Source organism: Amia ocellicauda, chromosome 5, assembly GCF_036373705.1.
Source record: "Amia ocellicauda isolate fAmiCal2 chromosome 5, fAmiCal2.hap1, whole genome shotgun sequence".
Classification (NCBI taxonomy): Eukaryota; Metazoa; Chordata; class Actinopteri; order Amiiformes; family Amiidae; genus Amia; species Amia ocellicauda.
The window spans coordinates 18,405,155-18,432,001 of record NC_089854.1 but is presented as its reverse complement, the minus strand read 5'-3'; the positions used below and the strand labels follow the sequence as shown (position 1 = coordinate 18,432,001).

At 39.2% G+C, this 26,847-nt stretch overlaps 1 protein-coding gene across 1 annotated transcript; it reads right to left on the bottom strand.

The window, feature by feature from the left end:
- Positions 1-810: 810 nt before the first annotated feature.
- Positions 811-25,050, bottom strand: rtn2a (reticulon 2a). Its single transcript, XM_066704104.1, has 10 exons — positions 24,952-25,050; positions 22,927-22,980; positions 22,037-22,567; positions 21,218-21,415; positions 12,036-12,246; positions 10,565-10,703; positions 9,381-9,450; positions 7,584-7,630; positions 5,157-5,215; positions 811-4,639 (listed from the first exon to the last, which is right to left on the bottom strand). Exons 1-10 carry the CDS (start codon positions 25,007-25,009, stop codon positions 4,597-4,599), a joined length of 1,410 nt encoding a protein of 469 aa, XP_066560201.1. The 5' UTR covers positions 25,010-25,050; the 3' UTR covers positions 811-4,596.
- Between the last annotated feature and the right edge of the window lie 1,797 nt (positions 25,051-26,847).

Here is a 26,847-nt window from a genome sequence, read left to right as displayed (position 1 = left end):
GGATGCCAAGGAGTTAACAGTCTTCAGCCATCTCCCAGGCTGTATACAATACGGTGTTTTCAGCTCTGTGTTCACTTGCAATAAACAACTAAAGTGGAGTTTTCCCAAAGATTGCCCCTTGTTCCTTCAGTTTAAGGTTGTAAGACAAAGTACCTCAACAAACTGAATTTAATAGAGTACTAAATTGAAAAGCTGCTGTATTTAATGGCCAAGTTATTCAATAGTTATAGTGTTTCACTGGCCACTGGGCATTTTTTGTGCACCTCTGTCTACTAGGTTTACATTCTTAAGGAGCTCTGAATTCTTTAGGCGTACTGAACCTCTTATGTCAACTATATGCTTTATTAAACATTTCAGAACTGTTTCCTGTGTGGAAAAATGTGGACTGGGTTGGAAATTAGTACTAACCCCTGTATATACTGAAGTAACAGCTAAGAATAACTCATACACTGTGGTTCCTAGGGTTTTATCAGGTGTTCATAACTTTATATGGGATTTGTGTTACTACTGAGACATTTCACAATATCAAACTACAGTATTGATGGTTAAACTACAAAGAAACTTTAGGAAATCACAGTGGTAAATTACTCATACTCCCTCTCTCTCTCTCTCAGATCATCTATGCCCTAGAAAGTGTCCCAGACTTTCATCTCTTGATTCCAGAAGGTGACACCTACTGACCCCTGACTTGTAATACTGCATAAATCGCAAACATAGAGTAGGCAACACTTTTGGATAGGTCATTCTCTGTGGGCAATAAACACAACAACAAACAAACACAAATAACAACTCATAAATTCCCCCAAAATCCCAGTTTTTATATTTTTATATTTATTGCAAGAGTCAAAGTAGGGTATTTTTGTTTTTTACTTGTTTACAATACAAAAGAAAACAATAATAATAATCATTATAATCATTATCATCATAATACTAATAATGACATTTGGATCAAATCTTAAGACTTAAGTACCATGAGAGCAGGGAGCTCCCAGACTGTCAGTGTCACAGACTGCTGCTGGGAACATCAGTAACAATACCAGTGTCAAGGTCCCCAATGCCACTAGGGGGAACTAAAGTTCTAGAACCAGCACTTCCCTAGCATAGGGTTAATGAGGTAAATTTGCACCATGATTTCACTTTTAATTTGGTTTTCTACCTACTATTTTGCCTTGCCTTTCACTATGCTTTGCTATGATGTCCACTGTGCTTGTTTATGATGTTACCTTTATTTGCCACAGTACACACTCCTAACATCTTGACTTACAGCATTTTATCCTAAAAGCTGATTGTGCTAAAGTTTGGTACAGTCCTGGTCTAGTGCAGTAATATATAAAAGAATGGCACATCCATAAGACAGTACAGTGAAAGTAAGGGTAGATCACTAAAAAGGAAGAGGAAGGCCATTGTCAAATGATTATGCAGAGTTATCAGGATAAACGTCTCCTTAAGGGACACTCTCAGAGAACACACACTGAGAGTAAATCACTGGCTATGATTACATGATTGGGGCAAGCTTGCATTGAATTAAGTGGACTGTTAGTAAAAAACATCAGTCATTCAACTCATAGGCATTAAAGAGTTTATTATTATTATTTTTTAAACCATTCCTTGGTTATTTAGCACTGAAATAACTTCATTATAGAACTGTTAGGTCTATAGTCCTGTGGAATAATACATTTAAATGGCCAACCTTTTGGGCAAGTAACAAAGAGAGAGAAAAAAGCATTAATAATAAACAGAATTTGACTGATTATGCTGTTGATAGAATTGTGTCAGTGGAATGTTCCTCACTGTAAAAGGCCTACGTTGGAGCAGTCCTACAGCGAGAACTCTGCTTCAATATCAAAGTATGCTGTGAAACAGAATTATTTTACCGAGGACACCTTTGGACTGAACTCTTTTCATTCTGTAAGCCTAAAAAGACATGCACCTTGTTGACAAAGCAGTCATCTCCACCTCACTTGAGCCCTGTTGCTAAGCCATTGTCTTGTGAGTATTCCCAGAAACAAGATTAAATCAAGTGCAATCTGAGGTTAGACTCCCTGTGATGCTCAGAGCTGTATAAACTAAACATAAAGCCAATAAATAAGTTTCCAGCAAATATAAACCGCCTGAGCAACTCTATTACTTAGATTTGGGCACAAACCTGGCAGGAAACGTGGTGGTGCCTTGAAAATGTAGAATATGTATTTAGCACTGCCTTGAGGATTAGCATGAACATGATAATCTTGGAAGAGAAACTCTACCTTTGCTATAGAGCTCTTTCAAAGACAGCAGACTACCCAGTTAGTACTTACTTAGGAGTATGAATGGGGCAAGCTTGCACTGATTGCGGCCCCTGCTGTCTCTACAAGGTTTCTTTTTTTTGGGTATCTCGACTTTCTCATCTCCTGTGCAGAGGATAGCTTAGGATAAAAGTAAGAAGATCCCAGAGTAGGTAATGTTTCTGAAAGAGATTGAGGGAGGTGGGGGCACAGATCCCTCAAAGGATAGAATAGAAACAGACACACAAAGGTGAAAGACAGACAAGGCCGATAGACCGCACCCCACTGGTCCGGTCCCCTATGCCACAAAGTGTGGAGATTCCCAAGGAGTTTCTTAGTGGAATCAGGGATATGTCCTTAATAATCATTCCAGATTAAAGACCCTTAATCCAATGGTGTGCAACTCCAGTTATAGAGGCCATAATCCAGCAGGTTATGTGTGTCCTGGAATCATTAGCACCTTAATAACTTGGAAATGTGGTTTAATCGTCCAAATTAAGTCAATAATTAGATTAATTAACGTCGTTAAGAGCTCAGGTGGAATGACAACCTGAGGACTTCGTGCCCCCCAAGACTGAATAAGTCAACATAAATGCACCACAGAGGAGGATCTTGCTGGCCTCAAACTATATAATGAGCTGCTTCCCCTCAACACGTAAATCTGAACTTTATTCTTTTGTACTCCTTGTGAAGGATCACAGTTTTAGAGGTATGTAGGGGAGAGAGGATTACTGTACCTGTGAGTTGATTTATATAAAAGGTTTGGGTTTTTCTAGTGGGGCTACCTGTGATTTGACATGAAAGTGTCATTTTTTTTTAGTTTGCTTTTAGCTGATATCCTGTATGAATTGAATTGTGGAATATGAAAATGTATTTATTTATTTAAGATCACTTAAAGATATACACATTACATGGGACTTTTGAGGCCAAACTCCAATTATTTTTTTGCAGATATTACTTTCAGCTCTGTATATTGTCTATATACAGAAAATAAAAGTATTATAATGAAGAAAATCAGTCAATGGGGATATTAAATCGTCCAGTAAAGTTGAACTATTACAAGTATTTGGTAGAAATGTATAAGAATCACAGTTCATGCACAGACCCATACTATCTGTGCCAGTTGAGTGGAATACATGAATCCTAATCATAACATTACAGAGTCACACTAACCTCTTAGTGAAACTGCTGTAGTACACTCCATTACTGAACCAGCACAGCCAGCTTCAAAAACCAGAAAAGAGCATTAGACTACAAAAACAAAAAATGATTCGAGATCAAAAGCCAACAGACAAGATTCTCACAGTCTCTGCCTGGGGTAGGCCACTGCAGCTCATCTGTTCTGTTCCACTGCTTTACTTTAAACCAATTAGGTCTTCATTCATGATGCAAAGATCACTTAAATGATTAAGGATTAGATGGGGGGGGGGGAAAGGCTTGGAAATACAGTGGAGAGGAAGTGGCGAAGGCGTCCTCTCTCTGAACTGTACACTCTACAGTCAAAGTTCAGGCATGATGGTGTAGATTAGAGCACTATAGCTGTTTCCACCCTGCTCCATTAGTGCGGATCCAATGAATCCCAGTGACTGGTCATCTTGACATGGTAAAGACCAGTTGTTAAACCACAATTAAAAAAATGTTGGTCTACAGAAAATGAATGAAACTTTTGAACAGAAGTTTTGGTTTGGGCAAGACTAGTTAGTACCATACTGTATGGAATTAGCTTCCAACCCTGGTCTTGGAGAGCTTTAGTTATTCAGATCCTTATATACATCTTCCATTAGTGGCAAAAATATCATGTTAATCTTAAACCAATAAATTGTTTAATTATGTAAATGATAAGTAGGTTGGAATGCATAACAGAAGACACTGTAGCTCTCTAGGACCAGGGCCAGAGACCCCCTCCCTCCATGGCATGAAATTAAAACCAAATTGAAATCAAGTGGGGGTGGGGTTGTCATGAAGCCTCTTAAATCAATGTGTATTTTGCATCTATTTTTATTTCCCTATACATACAAATTCCACACACACATTTTGATTAATTAATTCTACAAAGAGGATCTGCTTTGGACACACAAAACATGTGAAATACCAATCTGAAATAAAAGGCTTTCTGAACCCCAAAACTCCACTCTTAACCACCAACTACTGTATTAAATTCATGCCTTACAAGCCCCAATGTCAAATACTAACCCTCCCTTTCAATCCCAATCCTCCTCCCAGCAGGAGCTGCCCCACTCAGACTGTGACACTGACGGACAGGAGCTGCAGATTAAGACTCTGAGGTGGCGATCTGGAGCCCCTGCCCCTGCTCCTGTTCCCCGCACTCTCTTCACTCTTCTTTGGGTTTGGCACTTGGAATTTTTGCCTGGATCCTGTGTAAAAACAAGAGCAACTAAAGAGGTTACACTTCAAGGTTCCACACTGCTGCCAGTCTGTAATTACTTTCCTTTTAATGCTTTAAGGTTTTCTTCCATTAAATACATAATTGTTTTCTGAAATAAAGCTGTTCATCACCATTATGCTTGAAGATACATCCATTTCATGTTTACAAATCCTCGGCGAAGTAGAAATATTCATATTACAAAATACAGGGAAATGCTCTATACACTGATATCCGTGGTACTATTTACCATGCATCTTGGAGTGTGTATACCACGCTATAAAATCAGCATGGACACAATTGCTGGAATTAGTCTGGAAAAAAACAATGGTTCACCAGTGTTGTGTCAGTACTTGCAAAGAAAATTGTGTTTTCATTTCTGTGAGATGAACAAAACAGGTTATGTTGGAAAAATGTGTGTATATATTTATTTAATTTATTTTTTTCTAAACACAGATTCATAGAAGTTACAATTCCCAATAAGAGTCACGAGGGGGTGCTGTACTCACTTGTTTCTGATGTCAATGAGAAGGCCCGTGACCAGCCCCACGTACTGATCCACCTGCGCCTGCAACAAACACACACAGGCCTGAGTGAGGTAAATAGAGCTACACAAGCTATACAATGTCACAGTTTACTGCCACTGAGAGACTTCATTCCACAATACCACAGTATGCCATACAAAATTAAACTCGGCTGTCATCTTTTGTGATCAATATGTCTCTAATTTGAGATGACTCTCTCAACCTAATCAGTAATACTGATCAGTGGTCACTGTCCCTGCTACTGATCACAACAAAGTGAATTAGGATTAATGATTAACTGCAATCAATTCAATCTATGACAGATAGTTGAACTGATTAGATGGGGAGAGTCAGTATAAATAAGCGTGATATGATATTTGGTACAGACATTTTACTACATGGGTACAATTTGTAATGCAAATTCACATATTATTTTTTAAAAGTAATGTTGCACCTAGCTGATGTAAGTAAAGGTTTACTGCTCCATTTACAGTGCCCAAAGGAAGTTTTGTTCAACACTTTGAAGATTGTCAATTGGATTCAAGTCCAGGTTATGTCCCTATTTGAGGTATTTTGCTGCCTACAGCAAGTTTTCCTCAAGGATTTATCTCCATCCATTTTGGCCTCTAACTTGATAAGCTTCCAAGTCCCTACAGATGGAAACCATCCCCATATCATGATGCAGCCACCACCGTGCTTTATGGTATGGATGGTGTTAGCTGGGTGATGTGTTGTGTTGGGTCAGACAAAACAATCTTTTGCAACATCTTTTTAGAGTCCCCCACATGCCTTTTTCTTGAAGGATTTTAAATAGTATTTTTTCTGAAATGGTTTCCTTCTTGCCACTCTTCCATACAGGCCAGAACTGTGGATTACAAGAGCTATTGTTGACACTTCCCAGCCATGGAGGTCTTTCAAAGTTGTTATTGGCCTCTTGGTGGCTTCTTTATTATTATTATTTTTATTTCTTGGCAGACACCCTTATCCAGGGTGCAACATAAGTGCAAAAATACAGTGAAGTACAAGGCATCAATCATTACAAATTTCAATTTAGCTAAAACAGCAATTCAGAATAATACATTTTACAAATTCCAATTTACAATTTACACAAGTACAGTAAGTGACTTCCTACATCCTTCTCTGACCAATGCCCTTCTTACCTGGCTGCTCAGTTTGGGAGGAATGCCCACTCTAAGCAGATTCTGGGTGGTGAGGTATACCTTCCACTTTTTAATGATCTACTTCATTGCACTCCTAGGGATATTCAATGCCTTTAAAATACTTTTTATACCATTCTCCTGACCAAGGACTGTCAAAGCAAAGGGGATGAATACTTATCTAATGAACACTTTTTATTTTTAATGTATTTTTTTTCACCCCCCGTTTTTCCCCACATTGAAAGCGTATAGTAGGTTGTTTAAAGGAAAAGATAAATTTGATTTAAATGCATCAAAATGTCAGATTGTATTAACAAAATGTGAAAAAGTCCAAGGGGGGTGAATACTTCTATAGGCACTGTAGATATATTTACTTTAACTAACTGTCCTGCTTCATAGCATCTGCTTTAACTGAATTAGGATGGAATGTGAAAGGGCATGACATCCTCTAAGAACAGCAGGTTTAACAGGGCTCATGGTGTATGAGCTAATTATGGTGACATCATCCCTCTGGGCTTGGTTAACAACCCCCCCACCCCAAGTCCCACACACACACGCGTAACGTGATTGATAAGTCTTTCATTGTAGTGGGTGTCTCTCTCTCCTGGTGTGTCCAAGGGAGCAGTTAAAATCCGAGTGGGGGTCTGACCACACGTGCTATACTGGCATCAGAGATCTATAAAAAAGGGAATGGCTTCCCGGGACTAAATGCAGCTATATCACCTGTTACAATATCTCCTCCAAATACACTTCATTATTAACAAGATGAGGAAAGGGCTACTTTGCAGTGATGTTGTAGTGCAAAGTTAACTCCTTCAGCTCTGCCTCTGTAATATCATTAACCCTGTCACATTAAACCCATGTCATTTGTCACCTGTATTAGCCCAATTCCACCGAATACCATGAGACTTCCAAATACTATTTTTTCTTATTCTGTATCAATGTTATGTAATTTATATTCTACAAAAGCCAGTCTGTGATAGGGCTGTGATTATGTGTCTAGATTTTTGAATTGCTCACCCAGAGTTGTTAGAAATTTTGTTAGTAGTTTTAAAACTTCCTAGACCAAAAAATAGTAGTTTAATTTGCTTTTCATTTTCAAATTGTTTTAATTAATACATTTCTCATCATAATTTATTTTCTCTGAATCATTTTACAGCTCCTGGGATATTTAGTAATTCAATATGCTATGTTTGCTAAAATAAAGGTGAATTTTTTTACTGCCAGTGAGAAAGAGACAGTTTGAGGCCATTACCTGGTGTTGTCTATAAAGCATCGGCAAAGAGAAAGCGCAGATCACAGCTATAACAAAGGAGAGAAAGAGAGAGGAGGAAAGGGAGAGTGTCACAGTGTGGAATCACAGAGTATCTTAAGAATGGGAAAAAAGTAACCATGCAAGCGTTCAGTTTATGTATCCAAAAAATTGATTGTTGCTGTTATTTCAATTAAATGTGTTATTTTTCTACAGTGGTATTATAGCCAGTGAGATTGTGTTTGAACAGTCCCTGAATTACAGTTTAAATATATAACAATCAAGTGGTATATTATCACAATAATCTTTAAGGATTAGTGGATGAAAATGTAATGGAGGCTATTTTAGCAGCCCTTGAAGATTTATTTGTTCTTCAACAAATATTTATGCCAGTTTAGTTGGGTTGTTGGGGGGTAGACTTAACAGAGTGAAATACACTACAAATGTTTTTAGAATTATGCTAATTATGAAGGCTAAATTATAAGTAAATATGAATAATTTAAAGTTATCACACTTAAGAGATGATCCTTCTTACTAGAGAGAGGTGACAATTTAGAGTTTAGAGAAACAACTTAAAACTAAACAATTTTAAAAGGAGGAAATGTCCTTAAAATATTTCCTGAAAAATAAACACTGGCAAGCTTGTGTGTAATTTTAAGTAATCTACTGCAAGTGTCCATCATCAATCAAGTCAAACTTTTACTTTATTCAGAACCCTATGGTGTCGCATTTTGTGAAATTCAAAAATTATGCATATACATTTTCTTTAAGTCAATATTTTATTCAAAACATGAATGCTCAAACTGAAGAGGGTGAAATATTTTGATTGCATAAGTATTAAGACCCCTTTGGTGGAAACACCTTTGGCAGCAATTACAGCTGCAAGTCTTTTTGAGTATGTCTCTACCAACTTTGCACACTAGCTTTGTCTAATTCTTGCCCATTCTTCTTGGCGGATTTGCTCAAGCTCTGTCAAGTGCTTGGGGATCACTTACGTTTTCAAGTCATTTCACAGATTCTCCATAGGATTCAAGTCAGGACTTTGACCGGGCCAATCAAGGATATTCACTTTCTTATACTTTAACCACTCCACTGTAGCTTTGGCCTTATGATTTGGATCATTGTTCTACTGAAAGGAGAATTTTAACCCCTGTTTCAGTCTTCAGCAGACTGAAACTGGTTTTCCTCTAGTATTTACCTTTACTTCGGTCGATCAATTTTTCTTTCAATCTTAACATGCTTTCTAGTCCCTGCTGAGGAGAAGCATCCCCATTGGGTAAGTGGTACAATACATATTCAAGCAAACTGCTTTATTGGGGCTGCTGATTTTATGTATTTATTTTTAATACAATTATAGGTAAATGGTTAAAACACTTACATGAAAGAATGGGAGACCAGGTTTATATTTTCATGTAAATGTAGCGGAGAGTGGGTTTGTCATCATCTCACTACTTGTTAATATTTTTCACAGTTAAGTTAACCCTTTATTGCATGAATTATGAAATAAAGGAAGATTATTTTTATTATTTTTTTCACCGTTACAGTTTCTGTGATTGCTTTGAGTAGAGATGCTTGTGTTTAAGTTTACAGTTTAAGAATAAGTGCCTCCTCCTGTTATTTGCCAGATTTAATATTTTTTGAAAAATTTGAAAAGGTTAAATATATTTTATGTTAATCAAAACCGATTGTCTGGAACCACCCTACTCATTTTAACATTGCCGGTCTTGGGGGATTTTGCAGTTTGAGTTGATCTGCTATAAGTGTGTTATAGTAACTCTAATAAATGCACATAAAGCTTACCTATGATCAGGAGAGTAAGGCCATTGAAGACAGCTCCAATGTAGGTCAAAAGGTACATCAGCAGCGCAAACTGAGAACACAATGTCCACACAATGAGAATGACACAATCCATCACTGCTGCCTCAAGTTCCTTGAAACCTCAATTTCAACATTCACTAGCAGGCAAGAAAATTATAAAATAAAAGGGATTTAATTGAGATTGCCTTGGTTAAATGGTATTTCAATGTACTTTGTTTGTGAATTCTGAAGTATTTATGATCTAAGCTCATAAGGTTGATAATTATTATATTTATTAACAGAAATGTTTGTGAAGGTAGTAGGGTCTCCACAAAGTATTCCATCTTCATGGGAGATGAAAACAGTCAACTTCCTGTTAAAATCTCTTTGGAGACTGATGGCAACTTACCCTTACAGTATTTGGATAAACACAATTAGCCAAATCTTTGACTCTCCACCGATTCACAATAATACTACACAGTTACTCCTATATTTATGCTTATATATATTATCTATACTTTATACTATCATGTAAATCAAACAATGCCCCTGATTACTAAGGTAATGAGAGCTTCTCTTTGTACAGGATGTTATCATTTATTGTCAGAGCAGGATAATAGGGCCCCATTTGTGAGAGTAGGAGAGAGGCAAGGATGTGTCTCGTGAGAGTGAGGGGGATGGATATCAGTGCTCGTATGAGGTCAGCAACATAATCAAGCGACAGAGAGAAAGAGAAAGAGAAAGGAGTGGCACCCTCAGAAAAAAGCAGAGGGATTATGCAGAATGCAGCAAAGGGGTTTAGGGGGGTGGGATTAACCCATTAATTTTCTCTGGATAACTATCCCTTTCCAAATGTCCCCCAGCTGGTATACATTTCAATAGAAATGGGATCTATTAAAAACTTAAATTTCCTGCTTTTTCCCTTGATTTATTTTTAAACCAAATCAGTTATAATAAGGATGCATCAAGGCAATCTGCCTTGTGGATCAAAGTATGGATCAAGCCTAGTCCTACAAAAAGTAAGTGTGTTGCATTTGCAAATCAAAAGAAAAATAGCCCCTTCTTAACTTAAGAAAATATCTTCCTTCATCTAAGCACATGCTATCCAGATTGATTTTCTCATTAACATTGAGTTGTAACAACAAATGGTGTGGACTGAAACTGAAGAGGGGCAGCACATATTGTACCTTGAAGGATTCGGTGACATCGTCCACTAGGAAGAGTTTGCGCAACTCAGTGGTGGCAGAGGTACCCATGAGGATGGCCCGGTCCATGTAGCGCTGGGACTGCTCCTTCGACAGGCTGATGTCGTAGTCCAGATACCACCTGGACACACACATATACACAGAAAGATCCCCCCAAAGCATCAGGGTGTGCACACTGGACAACATAAGGAAGCAAGGACAACATTTTTCTCCTATTTAGTCTTTTGTTTTTCTCTCCTTTGTGACTGATGGTTTATTGATTCTTATGTTCATAGTGACCATATTGTAATTGTCCTTGTTGGTTTTAAATATTTGAAATCTCTCTGTGACAACTTGTTGTGTGGACATATACCAATAAAAATCCTTGATTGTTGACTGATTGACCCCTGATGTATCATTCCATTTGTAACTACACATATATCATAATCCCCAAGTAACTGTCCTGTTTCCATGAAAAAATTGTTCAGACTGTACAATGCACTAGTTAGAGCTCATCTGGATACTGTGTACAGTTCTGGGCTCCAGACTTCAAGAAAGATATCACTGCTCTGGAGGCAGTTCAAAGGAGAGCAACCAGACTTATTCCAGGTCTGAAGGGAATGTCCTACTGAGAGACTGAGGGAACTGAACCTTTTCACCCTGGAACAGATGAGAAAACAGGAGACACATCTTCACACAGAGAGTCGTTACAATCTGGAACAAACTCCCCAGTGATGTGGATGAAGCTGAAAACTTGGGAACATTTAAAAATAGACTGGATAGTATCCTTGGATCACTTAGTTATTAATGGACACCAAACGAGCATGATGGGTCAAATTGCCTCCTCTCATTCGTAAACTTTCTTATGTTCTTCTTATGCTCTTATTAATACATATTTTGGATACACAGAAGTTAGGGTAACAAATAACAGGTGTGATGCTTAAATGTTAAAACATAGGTGTTGTAATTCACTAGAAACAGTGATTGACCCACACCCCCATGGGTAAGTAAGCAACCCATTGTTGTGTTAACTAGCCAATGCCCCAATATTATATCATTGCTTTATTGAAAAAACAAATCAGTTAATGTTGACTGAAAGAAAATCATCTTAACCTTCTGACTGGCAGACTCAACACCAGATCATTAAGTAAATGCATCCATACTCTGTGTCCTGTTACTGGAAGCCCTAGCATATAATGAGTTAAATAATATGTTACTGCTCTTTTACCTTGGTAGGACCAAGAAATAATTATCCTTTGACTTTGATGTCATCGATTACATGTTTAATACATCACAGCTTTAGTAAGAAGAATTATTTGAGGGTACAAATATTTGAACACATGATTATGCATTGTTGTACTGTTAGGGAGTATGCACTCATGTCATCACAGTGTGATCAATGCTTGGTCTGAGTGGTTGTCTGTCAGGCCTGGGGGAAAGGGGGGAATTTGGGGGTAAAGGGGGTGGCACTCACTGAAATGGGTTGGCTCCATCGGACTTGTTGAGGGCGTGCAGGGTTTTGTAGTAGAGGCGCAGGGTGATGGTAACGCAGATGATGGCAAAGGCCAGGTTAGAGACAACGCTAATGATGCTGAGCTGAGAGAGGGCGATCAGGCTAACCACCAGCCCTGTAAACACCACCCCTGTCTTCTGGGCATCCTTCCAGTAGATCAGCTCTGACACTGCTAGACAGAGAGAGAAGAGAGGAGGGATGAGTGCAGGTGCATGAGGAAAAGGCAGAGAAGAAGTGAAAGCAAGGGATGGAGAGATTAAGAAAACATAGGAAACGGGAAGAGAAAAAAATAGAGAGAAAAGGGGAGCATTTGGGGGGAAGGTGAAGAAGAAGTAGAAACAGGAAAGTAACACTTTGCAGAAGAGAAAATATATTTGTTTAGTACGTGCTATTATTTATAGGGGGAATTACTCCTGATGTGTGTAGTATATGGAGAGAGTCCTTATTTGTGTGTGTGGAGCAAAACAGCAAAAGAAGAACATGCTCCTATTATGATTGCTATGAAATCTGATAATTTTTTTCTCAGCTTGGCCTAATAACGATTTAGTGCTTATCTTTAGGGAGCAAACATGGCTGGAAAATAAGAAGGCTGCAATTTCTTCCTTTTTCAATCATATACTTGACTGAGTGAACTCCTGAACTTCAAAAAGGCAACTCCAGTGCAGCCTGCCTTTCCCAGAGCATGCTGGGTAAGTGCAAGAAGAATTTTGGCAGTGCTAAATTTAGCTGAAGCAGGCTATGGGGGTGGGGGGAGGGGATTGTTGAAGGGGTTGAAGGGAGACCCAGAAAATAAAATACTCCAATATGCCTCTGACAGCACCTGCTCACAGTGCTCACTTACCCCTCTGTACATCTCAGATTACTCTGCATGCAAAAGGCTCCTTGATACAATATAGCCCACAATCTAGATCCAAGGAGGGAAATTGGACTCCCATTGCACAACAGTCTAGGCCATTTCAGGTTTTATTAAACTTATTAAAAGGCCACTCTGCATAAAAGTGTTGGTTTATGAAAATTCCTGCTTGATAACTTAGATGTGAGGTTTTCAATTATACAAATGTGCTTTCCTGCTTTGGTTGTAGAGTTTGCAATGAGTTGCCAGCAAGACCTGAAATATACTTAATTGACTTCACACTGAGTATCTACATTGGTTCTCTGTTTATCTGTAGCTGCTTATTTACATTTCTGTAAATGCTTCAATTAAAGAAGGACAACACAGAATAAGTAAGGTCGTCCAATGTGCACATCTCTTGTGAAGCAATGCAAATTTCAATCAGATGAACTAATAAACAAAAAAGCCTCTATACTCTGCATGGTAGTGCTCTCTGCATTTTAATGTACTATGCTTTTTCCTTGTGTTCTCTTCTGCTATCACCTTAATACACTAGACTATGAGAATGCTCTGATGTATCAACCTAAAAGCCCATAAGGACTGTGTGATACCCCCGGAATTGCTGTCTACCAGGGTAAATCATTCTGTTACAACTGTATTAAAGCAAAGTGACTGAATAGTAAATCACTGGAGAGCCCAGTGAGAAGTTGCAGGCTCTGTGTACTGACAGAATTGATAAGCGAGCACACTGAAATTATTTTAATTCCACACAATAAGGCATATATTGTGCTTATAATTTTTAAAAACAAGTGCCAGAACAGTACCAGCAATCCACCATTTGGATACAGTTCCCTGAAGTTAGTTTTTCCCTTCTATTCATCATCTATTGAATCCCTCAGTCATTCCTTGACAAAAAGTGACATACACCTCTTCCTCCATATCTGTATAGCACTGTAATTCGAATAATTGTGCCCAGCTATTGGACACAGCACAAACGGAGGCTGACCTGACAGTAAGTAGTAGTGAACTTAAAAGTCATCAGGATATGGACAATGAATGGAAAAATACAGACAATACAATACATTTTAACCCATTATAGGAATTCTAAGATTATCTATTCTGCCATATCTTTTGGGGAATCAAGAGATTGGTGTTTTATATACAAAGGTCTAATACATGAATGTATTAACCATCTGAAGTTATCTGAGAGGTTTTGAAGTGGCTTTGAAGTGGCTTCAATTAAATATACATAAAAAAACACAATTACCCAATGTCAGCCTTGTAGATCGTAAATTAACACTGTATATTTGCTGCTTTACTGCATGATGAAAAGAAGAAAATAACTGCAGTGGAGAGTTTCTTTGCTGCAATACATGTAGCCTGAACTTCCATGTCTAAAAGGTCCATTTATAAATTGGCTATGAATAATAAATCACAGGAAGTTGGGGTGGAGACGGCTGTATCACTAATAAAGTGAGGAAAGATAATCTTCCTAGATCTGTGCTGGAAAATTAAAACACCTGATGGAGAAGGCTCTATTCATGAAGCATTAGTGTGACACAAAATGCATGTGTATACTGTCTGTTTCTGTGTTCCAGATTTCCCATTGTTTCACAGTCTCTGGATAATAACTATCACTCAGTATCTTAAGGAATCTTTAGCACTACCTGTAGCTGTCTAGTCTACAACCAGGCTTATATGGAATATCAATTATACCCTTTAAGCATAATATGCATGTTTCCTAAAATCACAGTTTTATGCATCTTTACATGTCGCTATAGTGTATAAGTAACATCTATTAATGATATGACACATCCTGAACACTCAGTTGACTTGGTTATAATGACTTGAGTTACCACAAGGAACTCAAATCTGGTCCTTTTGTAGTTTTTCCTGCTATCCATGAAAAAACACTGAAACACTGAAAGAGCATTCATGTGAGAGTTTTACATCCACTATTATTTGGTAATGTTTTTAAGTTGCTTATATGCTAGAATCAAACTGGAAGACTGGTATACCAAACTGGATCACATGGTATATCTTACATATGCACAATAGCAACACATAAAGACACATGCAACTTTGATATTAGGAATGGTGCATATTATTCTTTAAGATTCAATACAATGTACTGAAAACATACATGTTACATACAAATACAGGATTTAAGAATTATGGAAATATCTGTAATTAAATTATATATATATATATATATATATATATATATATATATATATATATACTTGTATTATACTTCCATGTATTATCCAAATGTATAACTGCATATGTTTTACTGGCCTTTTATTTCAGTTATTCCAATTAAACTGTTAACCCTTATAGCAGGCATAGTCAAATATTGGCCCAGTCTATCTATAACAAACCCCTTTTAGCACACTTAGTTGGGTAATTATTTCATTAACGTGACAAATTCAATTATTCCTGTTTAGTTCAATAGAAATCGAGGCAAAAGATGAATATGATCCTCTCTATGACTTTACTGTAATAATTTGAAATATCCCATACTAAGTCTATAGGGAGTAAGTAAAACTCTGATGCCTCCATATTCTCTGAACAACAAACAACAACAACAACTGGAAACAGCATTATACACTCAAATTAAGCTGTTTTCTGAATGTAATTTAATCTAGAGAATCTTTATATAACAACTGAATGAAAATCCCAAAATTGTACAGCATCTGGAGGTTATGCTTACTCATATCACTGATTTTTGCTTGATAGCTTTTTGGTAGGTTCTTTATATTTAAAATAGAATGTTCACATTCATTATTTCCATCAATACAATGCCACCAACTTCTTAAAAGGTCCCAATGACAGCAATTGCGTAACTCAAACCAAATTACTTTTTTCAGTTTCTATAGAATCATTACTTTTTGACATAACCCAGTTCACTGTAGGCAGATTATACATTTGAGCTCACAATTTCAAACACAAAATGGTTTTGGAGCAGTGAAGAACTTACTCCAATTTTTCTAAAACACAAATAACCTCAAGCTATTTTTTAGAACAGACAAACACAAACATTGATTTCAGTTCTCTTTTACAATTCCTTAGACTCTTCCTATATTTGCACCTTTAGACTTTCAGAATTACTTTCAGAAAATGGTGAGCAAAGTTGTGGAGAAAACCAAAAGTTGGAAAGCCACCTGAGAAATGACAAATCAACAGAGCATGCTAAGTGACGTAGCACTACGCACAAGAATGTTACAACATATACTACCATCAGGGGTATACATTTCAGCATCTGCCACCCAGGACTCAAAAATGAAGGTCAGTTTCAGAATCCAAGACTGGCCAGAAGTGGGGTCTGGAGGGAAACACCTACAAAAACCTTCTGACTTACTACCCAGGTTACCAGATTGTTTACATAGCCTTGTTAATTTTTGAGTTATCCTAGGAACACATCAGCCATAAAACATTCTTATGACAGATTTCAACACACAAGATGATCCCTAATGTTGATCAGTGAGACTCCTTCTGTGAAGCTGTGAAATAGCACCAGCCTCAAAACCTACCCACAGCAGCTAACCACGTTTCTCATTCATAGACAAGCACACCAAAACCTACTATACTGCTCTCTTTTGCACTACTTGCTTTTGACTCTGTATATAGATAGATTTTCTGTAAAAACACTCACTTTTAAAAATGATAACCTAGTTGAATGTAAATCAATTCAAATAAAAGCATTATATATGTACAAAAGCAGCAGTAAGAAGAAGAAGAATGATTTCAAGGAGGCATCTCTTTTCACAGGACCAAATGTCTGTCTGTCTGTCCATCTACTGTTCTGAACAGACAAAGCTTACCTTTGCTGGCCATTCTGGCGGCTCCTCTGTGTTCCCTCTCAGCCTGTCCTCTCTGCCAGCCCTCACTGCTGTTTTTGGCCTCAGGTGCTTGGTCAGCATAAAAAGGCCAGCCAGACTAATTTTATCTGACCAATGATATGCTTGTTCCCACATGGCTTGTTTCTTGGCCTGAGGGCAGTAATGGGAAGTGGGAGGGTTTTTGGCCTTTATACTTTCCCTGTCACTGTCTCTCAATCTATCTGAGACTCTGTGCTACACTGCCATCTTCAATTAACCTGTAACATTAGATTACTCATTCCCCCTCCCTACTAATTCCCCTCTGACTCTCAAGCAATCCTCTGTAATATAAATCTCACATTCCTTCTGTTTCTCTCTCGCATTTTTTTTTTTCTTCAAATTTCAAATTGCTTTATTGGCATGACAGTTATACATTAGTATTGCCAAAGTATTATCATGTTTAAATATTGTTACACACAAAATAACAATATTTAAACAATACAGAAAATACATACATATATATACACACACCACTCCCCACCCAACACCCTCATACAACACAAATACAAACACAATAGGTTCCCTTCCCCCCTCCCTCTAGCAGGCATGGTGTCTATATACTGTACTGTCCCTCATGCTGTGACAATCTCACAGGATTGCTTGAGACTGCCATCCTATCTCTCTCTCACAAATTGACATTGATCAGTTCAATGGATTTCTGTTTACAGCGTGTCTCGTCACATAAAAACACTCTCTCCAAGCACATTGCAAAGTCCCGTTATGACATTGAAGGGATTGATATACTACATAAAGCACAGGCTGATGAACCCCAATCCCTCAAAAACAAATCACAGGGAAAGTCACAAAGCAGAAAGTCTGGAGCTCTGAATTTAGGCAGCAGGCTAATGCAAAGTTAGAGAAAGATGTCTTTGTGAGAACTTATGATCAAGCGGGGGGGTATGTGAAGGCATATGCAGGCAAACACACAATCTTTCTCATGCTGTATCTTTACAAGTACAGCTGCCAAATCGCATGGCTCTGGGAAGAAGTTTCTAATAAACAGGGCTTTAAATCAGCCTTCAGATCTCATTATCCAAATGTAAATTGTGATATTTCCTTAACTTGTAATAATAATAATCATCATCATCATCATCATAATTAACAGTTCAATTTTCCCTTGCCCATTACAAGACTGTTTGTGTTTTTGCTCTGTTTAGTGATAGGTGTTGTCTCTCAGTTGTATAATCTCTATGTAACGAGTACTCATTTTGCCTAGTGTCTAGTGAGCTACACAGTGATATCAATAGGAGCTGCTATATTTCCCTCTATGATATCATAGCCATGCTATTTTGCCCTGTGGATTTGCAGTGAGAATAGCAGTGAATGGCCTGTAGGCACATTGTGACATATCAGTGAGTTGAGCAGACTGACAACTGAAGATTCTTTATAGGTAGAGTGTTAAAGGGTGACCGGGGTGTACTTTGCTAACACAATTGACATATTGGGGCAAACCAACTACCCTGATAAACCACAGGCTTTTCCAGGTCCTGCTCAAAGGGTATTACTGGAGTTGGTAGTCCCTGAACTTTAGAGTGTGAGCAGACTGTGTGTCTGCTCCCCTCAGTGAAGTGCTCACTCTGGCCTGACAGGGCTATTTAACTGGCCCGTTCTTCTGTCCCAGGGTAGTTGTCACCATGGTGACAATGTTGCACTCAAGAGTTGAGGCCACAGCAATACAGGCCTCATCTCCCATAGGAGATCTGCATTGAATGCATGTGTGTGTGTGCTTGGGGGGCAAGTGTGTAGATTTCAACCTGATTATGAACCATATAGGCTATGACATTTGTGAGGGTTTTGAAACAAAGGAAAACCATATTCGTTTGGAGATTAAAGATTTCAAAATGAGAATGTATGGTCCATTCACCATGAATTCAGAGTGGTCTGTTAAACAGGTTGGGCCATGTATATCTGAAACAGAAACTTGTTATATTGTGTTTAGTGCAGGAATCTCCAAGTTTTTTCAATAGCGGGCCACATGATCAGAAATTAATGTACGAGCTGCCTGAAGTTTATATTTATAACAATAGCATACTAGCATGATACCTGGCAGCAGTCAGTTACACAATGGTAGTGGTGGGCCAGTGGTAAGGCCCTACTGGTCTACTATATGTGTGCTAGATAATAAGATAAAACCATTTTTGTGTTACAAATGTGCCACATTTAGCTTGCAGGCTGCATGTCATGAGGTTGTTTGTAGTGTGGTAGACCTGTTATAGTGTGATACAATTTCCCATGCTTGTACTTCACTTTAATATAATAAAAAACATGTTTTTTATTATGCATGTTTTATTAGATTCCAGAGCCCTCACCACTATTCCACACTACTGCCCATAAATATAATGAACATGAATAATATGCTGCACATCTTATTACTCCTGTAACATGACAGAGGCAAGTGTGACTAAGAATTCTGCACTTTACAATATGATGTCTCATTCAGGACAGAGCGGGAGCTGTGCCAACTGGGTTAGAATTCTGCCAAAAATATGAGTCTGGATTGTTCCATAATGTGATACTTCAAATGTAGTCTGCTACCTCATAATTACTTGTATATTACACAGGGACCCTCCAAATCTGACATTTTAGTTTTTTTAATCTTTAGATATTTAGGTAATTTTTCTTTCATTTAGTAATTCAATACCCTTAGACCTTATTCAAAAAATCTATGTAGTGTTATTTACCAGATACAGAGAAAACAAGCGAGGGCCTGAAGCCAGGGAAGGGAGACAAAAATCATGTCTTTCCTCCTCCACACACATAATTTACACCTTCTGAAACATCAATAGACAGAGCATAAGGGGATTCATTAATTTACAGTTATAACAGGGACTTAACAGGGACCCTAATGGTAACCAGCTTAACTAATAAGCTTCCACCCTCACCCCATAGTGGTAGAATGACTTTCCTATGAGGTAAGGAATACACAACCCTTGACCACTTTCCGGCGATTACTCAAAACACATCTGTTCAAACAGTGCCTATAGTACAGCAGCCTAATCTCCTGGGCTGTTCAGTACTCTTGTTCTTATACCTTTATTAAACTTAGCTCTCTCATGCTCTTGATTACTTATATGTTGTTAGCACTTCTATTTTACTGTAACCTCTCCTATGCCTACCCTACTCTTAATCATGTACCTGGGACTTAACTGCATGATGCTTATTGTATACTTTATTTTGTACAGATTGTATTTATTGCACTTTGTAATACTTTAACAATGTTTGTGAAAACTGTAAGTTTCCCTGTATAACAGTGTCTGCTAATAAATACATAAATAAACAAAAAGGAGGACACTATCTTTGATGCAGATGATGCTAGCAAAAATATCTTGCTTCCTTATAGCGCTCATAGCAGCCTCAGACAGCCTAACACAGCCAACCCCTCCACATCACTGTAATCTACTATGATGTTGAGAGTGGTCAACTTCAGCTAAGGAATCTTATTTTCCATTCATGTTTTTCATTGATCTAACCCTAAACAAAGGCCTGACATTTAAACTCAGGGTTACATATTTGATACTGTTCTCCACCTATTTGATTTCAGATTGCTTGACTCCAGAGGATGCACATATGTTTTAACTGTGTGGCAAGATAAGCAATATACACAAAATGATCACTGTTTTCTTAAACACATTCCCCCAGATGCAGGCAATTCTTTGATGTGTGAGCTGATTATTGCCGTGCCTTCTCCAGGTCAAATGGTGGTGCACGAGGTGGCTGCTGCTAGTATTAGCATATTGGGACAGATGCATGCTGGAAGCAGCCCCCTTCAAACTGAATGTTGGACCTGATGGTCAAAAAGAGGGGGGAGTGTCTGCCTTGTAAATAGGTAAAAGTGTGCAACCTATGTGTTAACCTTTGCCTGTCTGCCCCAGGTTGTGTCAGAACAAATCTGACACAGGATCCCTCCCCTCTGTCTGCGTCTCAGTATTCAGCCTGTTGCTGTTTTAAGTGCGGTTACTGAATAAAAGAGCAAGTTTCTGGTAATAAAGCAGTTTGTGTTCCAGTGCCTGAATCTCAGTCAGTCCGAAACTGTTACATTATTGTATTCCCCGGAGAAATAGCTGTAATAAAATCAACAATAATGAACAGGGAATTAACCCATTGTGACAATACTGTAATGTGTTTCTGCATACACCTTTTAGTCTGTTTCCATGACTCCCTTGCATTGAAGCCAGTATTCTGTTCAGCTGTTACTTGGCAACCATCAAGGGCTCTAGGAAAGATCTCAGTGGTAGAAAGGTGAAACTATGTGTTTCTGTGATTTTATATTAACTTAGCAAATCATGTAAAATGAATCAGGGATTATGTTTGGTACACATATTGAAAGTGGAGAAACATCCTTTAGGGTACTTGGGTTGTGTTTGTAGTGTCCTGAGTCAGTCATTCCAGAGATCAGTGACAATGTGGACAGCAAGTAAATTCATTCTTACCAGTTACTTGCACGTGTCTAGCAGGACTCTCTGATTGGCTTAACGCTGTGAACCACTGCTCACTGATTGGCTCTTCCTGAGTATTCTGGCCAATGAAAGAAGATGATGCATCGGCATGCCCTGCCCCCTGTAGCACAGCTGTGAGGAGCGTTGTGGTTTCCGTGGAGACGATTGTGTCAGCAGTAGGATGCAGAGGCACTGTAGAGAGAGACAATAACAGTTGAGTGACCACACTCATCTGAAGCGCCTTGATATGAGTCACAGTGTTGTCATACAGAGAGCTTTATAAGATCTTACCAGGATTTAAGGACTGTAACCATAGTACAATGAAAGAGAACGTAAGAATATTTTCAATTATCACAAGATTGTGACAGAAATTATGTAGTACCTTAACAGAGTCCCACATTTCATAATGAGCAATGAGATTCTTAAATAGCAGAAGGGTAGTAACTCAGTAGATCTCAGAGAATAGCCCTAAAACATATTTTAACACATAAACAATTAAAAGTCATCACACCTGCATTCCAATATAAATGATAATAACAATAATAAAATCAACAACAAAAATAGCAAAGAACCTTGAATAAGCCATATTTAAATCAGTCCCACTGTGATCCACAAGTAAAAGCTACCAGAGAAGTGTATTTATTTCTTCCCTGTTTTTTGCTTGGTATTTTTTCTCACAGTTATATTCCCTGTCTATGAAGGCTTATCAATTTAATCTAATAAGACCCTGCAATAAATCATCATCCTTAACATCATAATCATAAGATGCCAATCAAAATGAACAATGAAGGCAGGCAGTGTAGGGGTGGGTACCTGGGCTGCTGTTTAGAGGGGCACCACAGTCAGTGTCATGAGTCTGTGCATCCGGAATGTGGCCCTCAAGTCCAGCAGCCCGCTCAGGCCAGAGTCTCAGTTCCAATCGTCTCTCGAGGGGGCTGGACGGAGGCTGGGATGGCTGCACCCCATGCAGTGCAACTGGGGAGCCCTTGTCTTTCCCCTGCCTCTCCTCCTCCTCAGCACTGTTGAGTGAAAAAGCGGGGTCCCACTGGGGGAAGGCAGGCTCAGCCTGTGGGGAGTCAGGTAGCAGGGTCTCTGTTGTGTCTGTCCGGCTCAGGCCTCCTGGCCGACCCCTCCTCTGTCGCCTCCCACCCCCGGCTGAGGAGTCCCGTCGAGGGTGCGTGCCCTCAGTGTCTGCGAAGGCGATGTAGGAGAAGGTGAGCTCATAAGAGTTCTGCCGGGGTGTCCCCCACACTGAGGGACTCTCCCGGCCCCCCTCACCCTCCTCATCCTCTGACCAGTCTCGGGCCGTCTGCAGCTCCGGGAAATCCGACTCCTCGTTCCCGCCTGACGAAGGACAGGGAAGAAAAGATTAAACTGCAGCCCTGGGTCCTACACATTTACTACAATGCTTCAGAAATGGATTTTAAAATACAGTAGGTTAAATCAGCACATTAAATGCACATTTAAACACATTTAAAATAAAAATAAAAATTTCCATTGTAGATATAATGACAATGGTTATCTTGGTACAATAAGGTGTCTAAATTCACCTTATTATCTTTTCGAGTCTACTGTCATGCACTGTGCTACAGGTTTCAGAACATGCAATTCTTCCAGAAAAACATACAAATTCAATCAAAATGCTCAAGGGTCTATTTTCAGTCCACCCTCACTGGTCTGATGATAATTACTGTGTGACTTACCCTCAGTGCTGGAAGGGGTAGAGTCAGGTGTTGTGGAGACCGAACCAAATTCCTCTGTAACCAATTTGAGAGAGAGAGAGAGAGAGAGGAAAGATAAATTAAGTCAAGTAAAAGTGGTTCCATTTGAATTTACAGTGTGTCAGTGAGGGTGAATTCAGATAATGCCAACTTTTCACTATACCCCCATTGAAATCATTACCTCAGTCATAAAATGACACCAATTTTAAAAAAAACATTGAAGGGTAATTATGTGTTGATCACCTCCAAATGCAAAAATCCATACATTCAGACTGAGAGGATATAAGGAGTTTGTACTTTTTGACCAAATATGATCAAAATTTTTCTTGGCAGCCCTGCTAACTGCTAACTCAGAGTGTCTCCAATGTTACATGTTAAATATACATGAAATACCACTGCATACTGTCACATTTTTTTAAATCATATTGTTCTTTTTGTATTTATTTTTTATTTAAAAAGAGAGCATGTCATTTATATAGATTTTACTTCCAAAGCAAGTATTGAGGTAGCTCATCCATTCCTCTGGAGAATAGTCTTTACATTTGCACCACACTCTCTAATAACAGCCCATTACCTATCTACAACTCCAACCACAGTGGCTAAAAAACAGAAACTTATTTTTGTTAAGAGATTTACATTGTTTTAGTTTTATTCTTCAAATACTTGGAAACAATGTAAATCTCATAACAAAAAAAAGTTTCTAAACCTACCATGAATAAGCACATCAGAGGAATCTTTAAAAAAAGTAGTACACTACAGAAGTAAATAGTATTAGTAATCTTCAAAAAACATTTTTACAGGAGCCAGTCTTGTCCAATGTGTATACAGTGTCTATATGTACTCCAGGCCATGTTACCTAATGTATATATGTATCATGGCCCAGGGCGATTTAGTCCAGCCCAAATCCAACAATTCCAGCAAGACTTCAAACTCTGGGCTGCTCCATATGGAAGGAGGGACACATTGAGGGGAAACAGGTGTGCCACCTTATGACAGGATAAAATCATGCTGGCTCCACTTGGGATGGTCTCAGTATCGATCCACGAGAAAGGAAGAGGAACATGAAGGACGGCAATAAAAACGAACTTGGGAACAAGTGCTTTTGAATATGAATTACTGGCTTACGACCTCTGCTTTAAACCTGGCTATTGACAAAGATACTGATCCCCTCCTGAACCCCACACGAATAACTGAGTACGAGATTGCCTTTCCTTCTGTACTGCTGTTATCATCGGCAGTCAGTTTAGCTGACCAACCCGCCGAGCTAGGAACAAAACAAAACAAATTTAGCTAAACATTCCACCCAAGAGCTAGGAGTTCCTTTTCTATCTGATTTTTTAAATTTTTAAAGAATACAGCATCCGCTGTATTTTTACATTATTTCATGTGGATGGCCAAAGACAGAGTTATTTCTGGGACATAATGGTAACCAAAGTGTTCACTCTAGCATGGTAGACTTACCAAGATCCTACCTCTAAAAAAACAAGTGAACACTAACCCCTGGATGGGAGATCGATATCAGAGGCCTTCCTGTATCAGCCTAGTAAATGCAGGCAGCAATGGCAACATCACATGGGGTTGCAGAAAACAATACAGTCACACAAGCTTCAATGCACAGTCAGAACTCCTCAGTAAGCAAAAACAAAGGTGGATCTTTATTTATTTTTTAAATAACGGTAATTGAGACCGAGCACAACATCAACAGGGAATCTGAAAGCTTACAAGGCAACATTAACAGATACAGTGGGAGATATTAACGACAGATGACAACGGTATAGAAAGACAAAGTATACAGCACTAATACACACATATGGTTATGCAGTAATAGATATAAATGGTTATGAAATAAAGGTTAGTGATTATCTGCCCAGCCACCCATATGTGGATTATACCTCCAAGCACAGAGAAAGAAAGAGACTGAATGACAGAGAGAGAGAATGGGACACAGCCCACCTACACAGATAAAACAGCAGATGGGAGATAGTAAAAAGGACAAAGGATACATACTGCAGTGAGAAAATCCTAAAACCTGGCCCATACTCCATCCAGCACCGTCTGGGCCCATTCAGACTGGACTCCCTCTACACAGCTCTGACTGAGCACAAGCGTTATTGCTCTCCCTCCCTCTCTTCCTTCCCCCCCTCCCTCCTTCTCTTTCTTGTTTCTTGATAGCTCTGCGTTCTCCACCATGCACCCTCCCTCTCTGCCTCTCTCTCTCTCTCTCTTAGCTCACTCCCCCCTCTCATGCCCTTCCCTCCCCTCCTCTCTATTTCTCTTGCATCACTAGGCTGCAGGGGCTCCCTCACTGGTAGAGTGCAGTACGTGTGTGTGCCTGTGTGTGAGATAGACACAGAAACTAGGAGATTGGCTCCTGACTCACAGTATTGTCCAGTCTTTTACATTATATATATACAGTACTGTTCAAAAGTTTGGGGTCACTTAGAAATGTCATTGTTTTCAAAAGAAAAGCAATTTTTTGTCCATTAAAATAACATCAAATTGATCAGAAATACAGTGTAGACATTGTTAATGTTGTAAATGATTATTGTAGCTGGAAACGGCTGATTTGTAATGGAATATCTACATAGGCGTAGAGAGGCCCATTATCAGCAACCATCAGTCCTGTGTTCCAATGGCACGTTGTGTTTGCTAATCCAAGTTTATCATTTTAAAAGGCTAATTGATAATTAGAAAACCCTTTTGCAATCATGTTAGCACAGCTGAAAACTGTTGTGCTGATTAAAGAAGCAATAAAACTGGCCTTCTTTAGACTAGTATCTGGAGCATCAGCAATTGTGGGTTCAATTACAGGCTCAAAGTGTCCAGAAACAAAGAACTGTCTTCTGAAAGTTGGTGTTCAGATCACAAGAAAGAACATTCGTGAGACGCAGACCAAATGAAAAGATGCTGGAGGAGTACTTGACGCACACTTACTGCTCTCTACCAGTGCGGCTTCAGCGACACTAGTTTAAGGTCAGCTTATTGTAGTGGTTCAAGTGAGGACTTGGAAAGTGCGTCCTGCACTACATCAAGAAGCCACATGGGCAGTGAAGGGGCATGAGGTGGCTGCAGCCTATGAGCTCCCTTCAGAAACTGCGCAGCCAGGAAATGGGACCCAGGGACCCAGTGTTTCAATCTGGACATGACATGCGGAAATGGCCGCCAGAAACACTTTGAGGGTGGACGTGGACTTGCCCTGGTCCAACAGCTCTTGTAAAAAATTTTATATAACCCCAATGGGGCAGGTCACTGGATCATGACCCCTTTATTGGCACCATGTGCGAAACATCTGCCAGCGGTAGGAATACTGCAACCTCATAGAGGAAGCTCTCATTATCAGCAGAACTGACACTCTTGCCTATTATTTTCCAGGACCACCGGGAGAAGGGGGAAAGGTGGGAACACATAGAGGAGACAGCATGGCCACATGTGAGCTAGCTCTTTAATCCCCAGGGTTCCTGAGCGGTCTCTGAAGGAGAACCATAGTGGGCAGTGAGTGGAATCTGCTGATGCGAAGAGATCCACTTCAGCTCTGCTGTACCAGCTCCACGGTTGTTGGATCACAAGCAGGTGGAGGCACCATTCCTAAACCAGGGGACCTCCCTGAGAGAGGAGGTGCACCGCTGTGTTGGATAGGCTGGGGAGGTGAACTGCTCTGATGGAACGGAGCTGGGGCTGCATCCACAAAAGCAGACGGCGTGTTAGATGATACAGTCTGTGTGACTAGAGACCTCCTTGCCTGTTGATATAGGCAACCACTACCGTGTTGTCCGTAAGAACCATCATGTCTGTCCTGTATGACTGGCAGAAAATGACAAAGTCCGAGGAGCACTGCCAGGACTGTAGCTCATAGACGTTGATGTGGAGATCCCGTGCAGGTGCCGTCAATCTGCCCTGGACTCC